This window comes from Microtus oregoni, unplaced genomic scaffold, assembly GCF_018167655.1.
Source record: "Microtus oregoni isolate MIOR12 unplaced genomic scaffold, Mior012 000047F_ref0000412, whole genome shotgun sequence".
In the NCBI taxonomy this organism is placed as follows: domain Eukaryota; kingdom Metazoa; phylum Chordata; class Mammalia; order Rodentia; family Cricetidae; genus Microtus; species Microtus oregoni.
The window spans coordinates 6429941-6443688 of record NW_024543221.1 but is presented as its reverse complement, the minus strand read 5'-3'; the positions used below and the strand labels follow the sequence as shown (position 1 = coordinate 6443688).

General features: G+C 42.2%; 1 protein-coding gene across 2 annotated transcripts in view; it reads right to left on the bottom strand.

Annotated features, from left to right (window-relative positions):
* Window positions 1-2871: 2871 nt before the first annotated feature.
* The window catches only part of Tp53bp2 (tumor protein p53 binding protein 2), a 51517-nt gene continuing 40640 nt past the window's right edge, over window positions 2872-13748 (bottom strand). For both annotated transcript variants that reach the window (XM_041635452.1, XM_041635453.1), the window contains 4 exons: window positions 13006-13139; window positions 9810-9976; window positions 6197-6396; window positions 2872-3575 (listed from right to left, as the gene is read on the bottom strand). In XM_041635452.1, the coding sequence (XP_041491386.1) occupies window positions 3534-3575; window positions 6197-6396; window positions 9810-9976; window positions 13006-13139 (543 nt within the window). In that variant the 3' untranslated portion in view covers window positions 2872-3533. The remainder of the gene's footprint in view (window positions 3576-6196; window positions 6397-9809; window positions 9977-13005; window positions 13140-13748) is intronic.

The following is a 13748-nucleotide window of genomic DNA, read 5'->3' as shown; positions in this document are numbered from 1 at the left end:
CTACTTCCTCTGCCCTGAGAAACACTCCCTAGTGTCCTTCTGTCTGTTGCTCTGTCAACTGGGAGTCCAGCCACGTGTCATCTCCTCCTACCAAGACTTCGCGGCCTATTATATCAAAGTTTACACTCTCCTCTAACAAGGCCCACTGCCCGCTGCTTCCTTCTGCCTCATTTTGCAAAAACCTGCAAATTCTGCTGCTAGAAAGACCACAGCAGCAATCTAGGGAACTGAAAAGCAGCCCGTGTTAAACACTAAATCGTTTGATAAATTAGTTTTATGCAGTCATTGACTCTTAACAATGGCAAGCAAGCAACAGAACACAGAATTGCTTCCAGCATGCTCCCAATTATGCAATAAAAATCCAAGGACAAGACTACAAAAAATATACCAACCAGTGTCGCTCTAATGTCCAGTGCCTCACTCTAAGCAAGAATTCCTCGACAGAAGCTGTCTTCAGAGACTGATTAGAAGGGCAGGGCAGGGATGTGGAGACATGGGAATGTTGCAGGCCCAGGCTTCATCATCGTAGCTTGAGCTAACTTTAAGCCCCTCCCTGAACCTTGTCAGACTTCCATCTGGTGACTAATAGATAAAAATTGGAGTCTATGAACCTAAAATCTAAGAATATCATCTGATACATGAGACCTATAGGAAAGATTCCTTATCTTGCTGTAACTGCCTCTCTGATGTGCCCACCGATTTCTTTTTTAAATTGCTTTGATTTAGGACTTTCTCTGCTCTTTTTCTATAAAGCTCCATGAAACTGCTTCTGTGTGGAAACATGGAGCTGCAGAAACCTGGCTCCATGGTTCCTGGGTCTTGGTCACTGAAATTGGCCTATAATGAACTATCTCTTATTCCCTTGGAAGCTGTGTTTTTTGAGTCAAGAACCTGTTTGTATACTTTCAAATATTACCCCCAAGAAACTCTATTTTAATAATAAAACAGGTTTTAAAAAAAAACTCCAAAGAGAATTCTTAGGATAAAGCAGTGGAAAGGTACCTTAGGTGGGCCAGCCAAGGTGTGCTGTCAAGAAATAACACCACACAACAGATCAAATCCAAGAGGTTTACTGGGAGAGAAGGAGAGAGTCTGGGAGTGGGGACAGGAGAGAGAGAGAGAGAGAGAGAGAGAGAGAGAGAGAGAGAGAGACAAAAAGACAGGAAGACAGAGGAACAAGACAGAGACTGATCTGGGGTGGGGTCCCTAGGCAACTCTATGCAACTAATAGTGGCTGTGGAAATGTGTTGCACCTGGCGGTGGTGCCAAATTTATAAGAATAAACACAAGCGGCAAGACTAAAGAATATGCCTCAGGATCTAATCTGCATGGGAAGTAGAAAAAGGCAAGACCTCCTGAGTAAATTGGGAGGATGGGGACCATGGGAGAGGGCTGAAGGGGAGGGGAGAGGCAGCAAGGGGAGCAGAGAAAAATGTAGAGCTCAATAAAATAATAATAAAATATATGCCTCAGTCCTTGTGGGCTCCCTCTCCTCATTTCCACGTTTCCCTGGACTCACACAACTCTTCAGCTTGCTCTACAGCACGTCCATGGCTTCTCTCAACTCCTTCGGCTTCACTACATGAACTAGAACAGTTCTCACGCAGGTCAGCTGCCTTGTGCGAAAACCCACGTCCTATTTATTTCCTACAGTAGCATCTCATACGAATCATCTCAATGATTAACACAAATACCCATTATCCCACACCCGCACAGACTGGGGTCCAGCAAGTTTCACTAGTGCAGCCTACAACCAGCTGTGGAATCATCTCTAGACAGATCAGCTTGCCTAGTGGGATGCATTCGGGTCCACAGGGCTACAAGCCTGGGGTTTTGTCTCCTTGCAGGTTTTCGGTCCAGGATTTTTCTTAGTTTCTATACTTTCTGGCTCATGACCCTGCATCTTCAAAAATATCCCAAATCTGGCTGACCACCCCTGTCTCAGGATCCTGCCTCCTCTTCTGCCCTTTTCAAGCTCATGTGATTACCCTGGAGCCACCAGGATAATCCAAGCTGATCTCACCATTGTGTTAGCTGATTAAGGAATTAAGTCTGAAAAGTCCTAGTATCTGTGCCAAAGTCACAAACTGGGGAAGGGAGGCCACTGGGTTTAGAATTTTGCCTGCTATGCATAATCTCCATATTTAATTAATGGTATCATTCTGTTTTTCATATACTTACCTTGTTAGAATTCAGCTGTAAAACGTCTAGAGAAAGTAACTACTGGTTTTGTATTTGTATCTTCTATTAGTTCCACTAAGCAATATGGGTTCTAAAACAGCTCCTTGTTTGGCAGTAAAATCAAATTAAAAAATCAATGTCTATAAGTTTATGAAGGGGAAAAGAAACGAGAGCACTGAAACACGTAGCTGAGATAGCTGAGATAGCAGGTCTGCTATGGCCTCCAAGATCTTCCTTTAAATTACAAAGCGAAGGGCTGGAGAGATAGCTCAGTGGTTGAGCACTTCCTGCTCTTTCAGACCAGAGTTCAGATCCCATCACCGACATCAGGTGGTTCACAAAACATTTTAACACCAGCTCCGAGGGATCTGATACACCTCCCAGCCTCCGTGGATGAATCTCTTTCTCTCTCTCTCTCTCTCTCTCTCTCTCTCTCTCTCTCTCTCTCCCCCCCCCCTCTCTTTCTCGCCCTCCCAAAAGTAAAGTATTCTAGCCACGCAGACTTGTGAACTACAAAGCTGAGTTTCTGTAATTAAGAACTGCTTCTCAATCACACGGCTGTGAGGAACTCTTACACAGTTCACACGTCAGATCAAGCAGTTCATTATTCCTCAGCTGTGCAGGACAGAGCCCACCGGCTTGTGACAGATCACCAAAGATATTTACAAAATTAAAAGGGAAACTGGTAAGTGGATTAGAAACATAAAGTTTAATTTTATTACAATCATTTTTTAAAATCAGCTATGATCTTGACAAATACAGGCAAATCTATAACAAATCTCTAATTTCCAAGATACAAAAAGACAATAAATATAGATTCAAATTCAACCTAAAAACAAGTTCTAAATCTAATTTAGATTAGGTAGTGTAGTTTAGTTTAAGTATTTCAAATATATGCATAAGTCTTAAAATGCTCCAGGAACTCATACAATAGTTACTGTTCACTGACAATACACAAGTGTGCAGCGCTGGGGACTTCCAAAGCCTGCTGGTGCTGGGGACGGGCAGCTGGAGATGGTGCCTCATGGCACTGGTCCTTCCTGGCAGAGGACTGGTATGAGAACAGTGCCAAAAACACCGTAACCAGGACAAGAAGCTGATTTCCCACAGCTCAATGAATGGAAAAGACAGGATCGCTGCTGCCTATCTGTGTGCCATGCGGAGCCCTCTGCCCTCTGACTCAGCACCTCCCTTCCTGCCGCGGATGTCCTCTGCTAGGGCTGACATCTTCGATCCTTCATTTTCTCCCAGGACACATTCTTCATTGCTTTCAAGCTATGAGTCTTTTGAAATTTTTTCTAAAACAGTCATAGTACTTCTTCTAGCTTATTAAGTCTTCAGTAACTCAAGTTTCAGGCCAAGCTCCTTTGTCTTGGTTTAATTCTTGGGTATAGCTGCAAGAGAGTTTTAAAAAATATTTATAAACGTCACATGTATGGAAGTTCTAGAGTATTTCAATAAAGGCAGGAAGGAGTGTGACACACTCAGGAAAGCACTGAGCTGTGGAAGCACGCTGGCTGCCTGATACACAAGCGCTCACACCCAGCATTGGTCATATGGGCTACTCGCTGAGACACCTCTAAAGGTCACCAGGGTCCATCAGTTGAAATAGTACCAAGGAGCAGGGACATGGAACTCCAGGCAGTAACTCAATTACAAAGCAGCCAGGGGCGCCAAACTGCCGGTGACCACTAGGGAACAGCTGGGCGCTCCAGGTCTGGAATGCCTTATGACAGGATAAAAAGCCATTTTTTAAAAGCAGGGGCTCTCAAGGTAGCCCAGGCTAGCCTCACAATCCTCTTGCCCCAGTCTCCTAAGTGCTGGGACCACAGATGTAAACCACACTTCTTCAACCTTATTTACTAGGTCAAGACAGTTTGGGTGGGCCCTGAGTATATCAGAAACGAAATGTCTCAGTCAGCAGACATAGGAAAGCCAGGTGAAATGCTCTGGATCTGGAATTCTGTTGGCTGTGCATTCCATAACAAGGGTAAAGAGAGGCTATGTGAGGGTCACATTATATTTCAACCATCAGACTACACAAATCCTCCCCCTTCTTCCGCCCAGGGACAAGGAAGCTTTCAAAAGGGTGGTGTGGTTATCTAAGAGTTAGCTTCAATTGAGAAGACATTTACTAATGCACTTCCCAGATTCATGGCTGAGCCTGGCTAAAATTTGATATTGTTCAATCCCTTTTTTCCTAAATACCAAAAGATACTTAAACATGATATGTAAAGCACATGTCTACAGAAGAAACTGCCAGAGAACCAAGAGTATCTAAGTTTAGGATCAGAATTACAATCTTCCTCCCAGCCTGTTACTTCAGAACCTTCTGAGAACAATCTCTGAGCAACTTCCTCCCCTTGAGAATAATCCTCCATCTCATTAACCAGGGCATTTTGCTACTAGGGAATTAAACTTACAAAGACTTCTGTTGTATAACATGGGAATTATAGCTAAAAATGTGCACATTAATTGAAAACTGGTTAACAGACTTTATTTTCATCACAAAATAAGAAGATAGCTATGTAAGGTTTTACATGTTAGCCTGACTTAGCCATTTTATAAATATAAACCTGTTATTTCAAGTTGGATTAGGGACTGGGAACATAGGAGCTGGCAAGACAGTTTGGCAGGTAAGGACACTGGCTGCCAAGCTCTGTGACCCGAGCTCAATCTCTGAACTCCCACTGTCTTCTGACCTTCACACACTGTGGCACATGCATAAAGACACACAGTAAATGTTTGTAAAACTCCTCAGAAGCCACGTTACATACCACAAATATGCACTACTAGTTATCAAGTTACAACAGGTGAGCTCGGTAGCTGAGACATCTGGAAACCTAGCACTTAGAAGACAGAAAGACTGAGGGTTTGAAGCTAGCCTCAGCTACTTAGCAAGACCGTCTCATCCCTTCCCCCACAAAAACAGGAGGAGGTGGGGCTCATCTAAGCATGGTGTTTGAACAAGTATAACACCAGCACTTGAGAGACAAGGCATGATGGAGCCATGCAGATGGCTCAGCAGGTGACTTCACAACAAATGCTGCTCTCTGGAAAGCAGCAGTTAAGGTACAGGAAATGACTTAAAATGGACACTGGACAGGCGATCTGCCAGGTCCCTGGGCCAAAGTCACTTGGAACACCCAAGCAGAGGAACCTTAGCAGGCAGGTATGATGCTGGAGAAGCCTGCCAAAGGCATCTATGTGACAGACCTTGTCTAACTGATGCCTCACATGGACTCCCTGTACTGTGTGCACAGCAAGCTCACAGGTCTTTCTAGCCTTTCTCACCACCCAGAACAGAACAGAAATGCTCCAACTGGATCAGCAGAGATGTAGAACCCAGTGCCTGGAACCTACACAACACCTGCATACGTCACCTCCATCCTTCTTTCCCAGTCCTTCCCAACAGCAGATCCACAAGACCTTCAATCTACCTATACTATTTCTCTTTCTTTTATACACACAACATATCTCTGTATGCACAGGCCACAAAGAAGAATACCCAAGTCCATCAAAGAGTTTATTCTTGATTTTCCTACTTCTGTTTCCCAAGTGCTGGAGATATGGACATGACCTATGGCACCTGGCTTAAACCTATGAAAGAGCCCAGTGCAAAAATCTTGAAATCACATTACTCTAGCTTTCCAACCAATTAATATTTTCCTAAGAATAATCAGCTGTACTGTAGATGTAGCCGTGAGTCTAAATCAAGAGCAGCAGAAATTTAAGCTTTGTGTGTTTAAAAAATTTTATGATCACATGTGCAGTGAGCAGGGATCAGGTCCCTGAGAACTAGAGTTTATAGATGGTTGAGAACTGCCATGTGGGGGCTGAGAACTGAATCTGGGTCCTCTGCAAGAGCAGCCAGTGCTCCTAACTGCTGTGCCATCTCTCCAGCCCAGTGCCATGTCTTATTAACAAAGGGCAGTAAACTGCACTGGATCTACACAGTTCATGTAAAGCTTTACTTTACCACACACGAAACATGGTTCGTGTTGGAGTGACTTACTCCTAACAGGTTGCGTGGAACATATCCTTCCTTGTCATTAAGGCGTGCCCACCACCACTCAATTTCGTCCTCATCTTCTCTGCGGATGACAGTCATGCAATCTCCTTCTCTCATGAGCAGCTCATCTTCATTCTGGGGCTCATAGTCCCACAGTGCATAAATGACTCCTTTGTTCATTATGCCCATTTTCTCCTGAACTCCTACAACAGAGACAAAAGGAAGAGAGCACATGGGATGACCACTCAGATTACACTCCTCAAAAGAACTTTAGACTCTATAAAACAAATGGGAAAAGGATACTCGCTAGAACGTCAGAACTACTACATTAAGCATTCAAGAAATAAATGTTCCAGCATGGGAGAGAAACTGGAAGGCCTGCAGTGTTTATAGAACATAGAAAGACACCATAATACAAGGCCAAAGACAGGCACCTCCTAGGCATCTCAAAAGCTTGCCTTCCCCAGAGAGGAAGCCTTCTGCTAGCCCAGCATCTAAAAGAAAACCCTGTCTCAATCCATGATATTAAGAAAAGAAACAACAGGCTCGTCAGCTTTTGGCCTACTTCTAAGCATAATGACCAAGGAGCTGTGCAATTCAGTCTTCAGACACCCAGAGCAAACCAGAAAACTTCCAAAGAGTTCTACAGCAATTCCTAGTGATTTTAAGAACAAGGATAACATCGTGTGTTAGAATATAGAATATAGCAGATTAGGTAAGATAGAAAAGTCTATATACACGGAAAATCAGAATTCTGGATGTTGGAATCTACAAACAGGGCAAGAGAAAATTCTCAAAAGGCCATTTCCCAGGAGTTACTTAATGACTGTGAGTTAGGTTCGACTTCTCATTCTGTACCCTAAAGGTGAAAGGCGGCAGAAGGCTACAGAACCAAGACACCTGACACCACAGGAGGACAGCAGAAGAAGGTGAGTGGGGGCATAGCAACAAAGTTTACAGCAAGCCAGTTCATTTTCATTTACCTTTATGTCTTAAAAATACAAGAAAATATCTGCTTGACTTTTGAACATATTTTTAAACTCTGAGCACCTAACAATTAGTAAGCAGCCTAATACAACTAACATATCAATTAATAACCAGCACGTGCTGTATCTCTTGCTCTGGGCAAAGCAAAACAAAGCAAACAAACAAAACCCCAAAGAAATGAAATGTTTTTTTCCAAAAGACAATAAAACCTTTTTAAATAACATGAAAAACAGGACAGGACAAAAGTTGGTAGTGTCGCTTGGTGGGAAATCATTCGTGAAGTTTTGGTGGAGGCTACTCCTTTGTTTCCTGGCCACCCAGACTCCCAAAATAATCACACAGAAATCTGTATTAATTGCAATACTGTTTGGCCAATAGCTTAAGTGTATTTCTAGCTCTTATATCTTAAACCAACCCATCTCTATTAATCTGTGCATCACCACAAGGTCATGGCCTACTGGTAAGGTTCTAACATCTGTCTCATTGTAATATTGTAACATGAAAAGAGGAGGTGATGTATGCTGTGAATGTTTTATTGCCATTGGTTAATAAAGAAGCTGCTTTTGGCCAATGGCTTAACAGAGTAAAGCCAGACTGAAAGAGAGAGAGAGAGAGTGGGCGGAGTCAGAGACACCATGTAGCCACCAGAGGAGAAAGCCGCCAGCCAGAACCTTGCCAGTAGGCCATGAGCCTCATGGTAAAATATAAAATAATAGGAATGGGTTAATTTAAAATGTAAAAGCTTGCTAGGAATACACTGGCGTCACTGGCCAAGCAGTGTTGTAATTAATACAGTTTCTGCGTGAATATTTCAGGTCAGGGCAGCCAGGAACAAACAAGCAGCCTCTGCCAACAGTGATGTATGTACAAGGTCTCAGGCTCCCACCCCAACATCACTAACAAGACTGTAAAACAAAACCTCACACAAATATAACTCCGCAATGTTTGAGAGCTTAATTCTGTTTTTGTTTGGGATAGGAATGGGAAAGAAATCCTAGGTACTATAATATGCTCAAATTAACAACGCAAGTTCCAGTTGTCAATGAAATTCCCATTAAGAATGGCAGGGGGCCCTGAAGATAGGCCAAGCTAAGAACACTGGCTGCTCTTCCAGAGGACCTGGGGTTCAAGTCCCAGCACCCACATGGTGGCTCACAACCCTCTCTAATTACAGTTCCAAAAAATCTAATGCCATCTTCTGGCCTTCGAGGGCACTGCATGAACGTGGTAAACAGATATACATGCAGGCAAATCATCCACATACAGAGAATAACAGAAAATGTAATATGAAAATAACTTTCACAAAAGATGCAGATATCAGAGAGGTCAGGTTCTTCTTCCTAAGTGGGAGCTGTGCCCAGTCATTGTCAGTAGTGAACCTTCATAATGTGTCATACCCCAACATCTGTGATAGAATTCATGTCCCAAAAAAGTCTGACCAAAAATCTTCATGTCTTTTTAAAAAAAAATAATTGTCAGCTGGGCACACACCTTTAATCTCAGAACTCTGGAGGCAGAGGCAGGAGGATCTCTGTGAGTTTGAGGCCAGCCTGGTCTACAAGAGCTAGTTCTAGAACAGCCTCCAAAGCAACAGAGAAACTCTGTCTTGAAGAAAAAAAACAAAACCAAACAAAAAACATTGTCTACCATATGAGCTTACATAATGCTAATGTCAAAATACTCTATTGGTCCAAAATTGAAAACAAACAAGATAAAATCGTAAGTCTCAATGATGAAATTTAATCAGCTTGAAGGGCATCACTCAGTGGTAGAGACCCTGCTAGCATGTTTAAGGCCTTGAGTTCAAAACTAGTGCCACAAAACACGAGGTGGGGGAGGGAGGGAGGGGGGGAGGGAGGGAGGGAAAGGAAGAAAGAAGACAAACATTTAGAAGGATGACAGATTTTGTGGCTTCAAGAAGCCCTCTCTTCTTACCTACAACCTGAAATAGACAGACACCAAGGAACATGACCAGGCCGAGAGAGCAAAGGCCTTTGCCTTTAATCTCTGGGAACTTTGTGAACAACTGGTAGGAAGCCTTTGACAGTTTGGGCAAACTAGCCTCCTGAGACCTCCTGATTTTCTGTCTTCTCTTAAGCCAAAAAGAACAGAAGAATGTACTGCAACTGCTAAATCCTACAAATTTAAAAAAACAAAAACAAAAAACAAAAAATCCTACATAAAAGACAATCAACATATATCTGTCTCGGCTTCACTTCCATTTTTCTCTCAACAGAGATCTGTATTTAGGTACAGCCCTAACAGGACATGTTTTGACAGAGATCAAAATCATAAACTCAAAACATGAAACAAAAACAAACTCCAAAACATGTGTTGTCTTTATCTTTTAAATCTCATTTACAGCAAGCTACAATTCACTAAATGCTAAAGCCATAATAGAGGGTCTTCTGAACGCACACCAGTAATCAGCTGTAGCTGAAGATGTCTCTGACAGTAGCTTTTTCTGGGCACATGCATGAAAGCTGTATCGTATCTGCTCCCTAGGCGATCCTATTCTCAGAATTATGTAGAGCAAATAATAAAACACTTCCCGAGCTTTGAGTATTCCCTAGGGACAAAAAGATAATGGATACAGCAGCCAACACACGTGACGGCACTGGCTACATACCATAGAGAAACTGGGAGCACTGCGTGTAGCCTTCCTCCATCTCCTCACACTTGTCTGCAGCCGTCTGCATGTCGCTGTAGGTCATCGCAAACACGGCTGCTCCTGACTCCACCAAGAACTTACACACCTGGACATTGTTGCAGGAGGCAGCACAATGCAATGGGGTCCTGTGAAGTAAACACAGCACTGGTTAGAAATGCGTCTCCAAGCTCAACAACCTCCACTTGGTAAATTATCCGTGAAGAAAGTTCCTCGGTCTCTTACCTATTAGCCTCACAAATGGCTTTTAAAACCAGTTCAATCGAGACAGATGACTGCACCCATAAAAGAATTACAGCTGCAAAGGAAAGTATCTAACACAATGGAGCACAGTGGGGCTAGGAGCTCAGTGCTAGTGAGAAGAATCAAGGAAATAAAGTCTGCACAGTGATCTAAAAGGAACAGCATCAGGCGGATTTGGTTCTGTCTGGATTCCCTGATCTTATAATCATTCCTATTTAAATTTTAATTTTTTTTATAGCCTGCATGTATGTAAGTGCATCTCTTGTGTGCCTGGTGCACACAGAGGCCAGAAGAGGATGTCAGATTACCAGGAACTGGAGTTCCATAGAGATGGTTGTGAATTACAATGTGGATGCCGGGAATAGAACCCAGGTTCTCCGAAGAACAGCAGCACACTTAACCACTGAGCCATTTCTCTATGCCTGAAACCTGATCATTTCTTTCAGAGTAAAAACCTAAGTCTTTAAACTATAGCCTGAATGACAGTATTTATTTCTTCTCATGGCCAACTTTCCAGGAATCAAACTGCACACACAGACTCCCTACAATATTTTTAACACTCACAGTAAACTTTGACTCTATCAATTCAACTCTAAGTAGAAAAGTGACTGTAACAAACTGTAGAGATGATTCCAGTAAATACAGTCCTAATACAGTGACTGTAACACATACATACATGCACACACATAATTCAATCTATTCTAGGCAAAAGGTATAATGAACATTAATATTATAGAAAAAATGTGCCATCTCAAATCTCCAAACTTAAATAATTGGCTTAAGAATATTATGAATCAGTCTCTGAAAAAGCATTAATATTTCTTTTTATTTTCCTCATTCAGTCTGGTTCCCTTGGATATGCTTTTCTGCTTGTTCTCTCTTTGTCGCCCCCCGCCCCATTCTACCCCCTTCTAACAATAGATGCTGGGAGTCCTGGGTGCCCCACTCATGCCAGACAAGAGCTCCACAACTGAGCTGCATCTCACCTGTGATCTGGGTAAAAGGTTTGCTTTTATTTATTTACAGACAAGATCTCACCATATAGCCTTGGCTGGCTTTGCACTTAGGGATCCACCTGCTTCTGCCTCCTGAATGCTAGGATTACAGGCTTATGTCACCACTACAGCTGGATATAGCTTTTAAAAAAAGAAATTCATACCCTCATACTTCGGAATGCTATTGTTACTATTTTGGTGAATATGACTACAGACTTCTGTGTGCGCGCAAATGGATAGTGTATGTTTGAGTGCATGCTTTTGTGTGTGCACACATGCACAGTGTATGTTTGAGTGCATGTTTCTGTGTGTGCGCACATGCACAGTGTATGTTTGAGTGCATGCTTCTGTGTGTGCGCACATGTACAGTGTATGTTTGAGTGCATGCTTCTGTGTGTGCACACATGCACAGTGTATGTTTGAGTGCATGCTTCTGTGTGTGCACACATGCACAGTGTATGTTTGAGTGCATGCTTCTGTGTGTGCGCACATGTACAGTGTATGTTTGAGTGCATGCTTCTGTGTGTGCGCACATGTACAGTGTATGTTTGAGTGCATGCTTTCGTGCACGCTGTGTTTTTGTGCACATATGAGTGCATGCCAATGTCAAAGGTCAGTTAGGTATCTTCCTCTATCGATGGAATCTTCCTTCTACTTTGAGACAGGGTTGTCCTCTAAGTCTAAGCTCACCAACTGGCTATGCTGGCTGGCCAGTGAGATCACGGATCTGCCTGTCCCTGACTGCCCAGACTAGAGTCACAGACCTGGGAACTCAAACTTAGGGCTCACACTTGCAGGGCAGGCACTTTTCCTAACACATTGTCTCCCCAGCCTCGTGTTATTCAGATTTATCTTCAATGCTAGTTTCTAAGAGTAAAAAACTAATACAATCTAAAGTCTCAAACAAGAATAATACGATACAGTAAAAATTTGCTTATGCTAAACCGAAGTGTGTATATGTGTGTGTATTTATATACACACAAAAATATATGCATACACAGATCAAAGTATGCAAAAGAGTTCAGGGGCTAGAGGAGCTGCATGTAAGGAGCACTGCTGAAGCAGGTGCATACAAGGTTCTGAATTTAATATGCAGGGAGCCCCCTACTTATACAAAATGGAAGGAACTATATTAAAATCTTAATGTTGGTTACTTGTAGATTATGGAGGTACAGGTTGTTTCCCTCTTCTTACTTTTCTGTTTTGTTTATTTTTCCGTAGTGGACATATATTACTCATATTTTTTAAATGAAATCATAATACTTCTCCAAGTATTATCTGTAACAATACAAATATCTAACAAAAAGGAACATATGATCACATAGTCATTTGAAATGATAAGTTAATTCAAATTTATGATTTATACACACATGCATCTGATATTATATTAAAAGAAAAAAACAAAATTAAAGTATTTAAATAAATATGATGTTAAATTGTAACATTTTCAGTCCTTTATTGTTTCTCTACAGAAGAGCTCTGCTCCTCCTATGCTTTCCTCTGTGAAGTATCAAGCTAGATGAGCAGCCTGATGGGCTCTTGCACTGTTTCCCTTGTCCCTCTGCAATGTGACTCATCACTCTGTCCAGAGTATGCACACTGTTTAGGCCACCTACCCAGTGGTCACATGGCGACCTCCTGACCGGTCCCCACGCTCCAGTGATTGTGATGTAGTAGACAGTATTTTAACTCCGTGGCCTCAAAGCACAGAGCAGGGATGCTGGCAGGTCTATTGCAGTATACTATTAAAATTTTAAACTTCTTTTGCTTCCAGAAACTGAACAGAATGGCTACTCCAAGAGGACACAGTAACTCCAGACAGCACATGGACAGCACGTGAAGAATGTATGCTGACATGTTTCCCGGCATTCCAACAACGCTTCTACAACTGGTTTACTGGTGTTTACGGCAAAACTTACCATCCGTCGCTATCTGCTGCGTTCACATTCACACCAAACTGTACCAGGAACTTCACGATTTCTGTGTGGCCTGCACACACAGCATTATGAAGAGCTGTGATGCCCTCATCATTTGGTAGGCTTGGGTCATCAACCTGTCACACCAATAAAAAGGGTGAGAGAGTCACTCCAACTTCACGCCACATCAACTGTCATTACTAACTGGCTTCTTAGGATCAAGAAAATAGAAACTTTGCTGACATTTTAAAAATCATAATTGAAACAGAGAGGAACCAAAAAAACTATCAAGTCCCAGAAAGAGGACAGACCGCACAGCCAAATTAAGTAAGTACTTACTATAAGAAGGTTTTGTTTAAAATCAGCATCAGAAACAATATCCTTAGAGTTAGTTACCCTTGTTCTTCCTTCCAATTCCCACCACAAACTGGTTTCTAACTAGACATCCTATTTGCTATGATAAGTTACACAAGTTCAACTAAGAATATTTTAAAGGAGTTGGGCATGGAGGCAATTCCAGTACTCATGAAGTTGAGGTAGGAGAGTCATGTATTTGAGGCTTACATACCAAGACCCTACCTCAAAAAAAAAAAAAATTAATAGGTTTCTGAGTAGAGACTACAACTATAACTCAATACTATCGAGTACAAATTCATACACAACAATTTTCAGGAAGACATGTTCTTATCCCTACCAAAGAAGACGTATGCTAAAATATTTCAAGTGCAAACTGAACTCCTCCATTA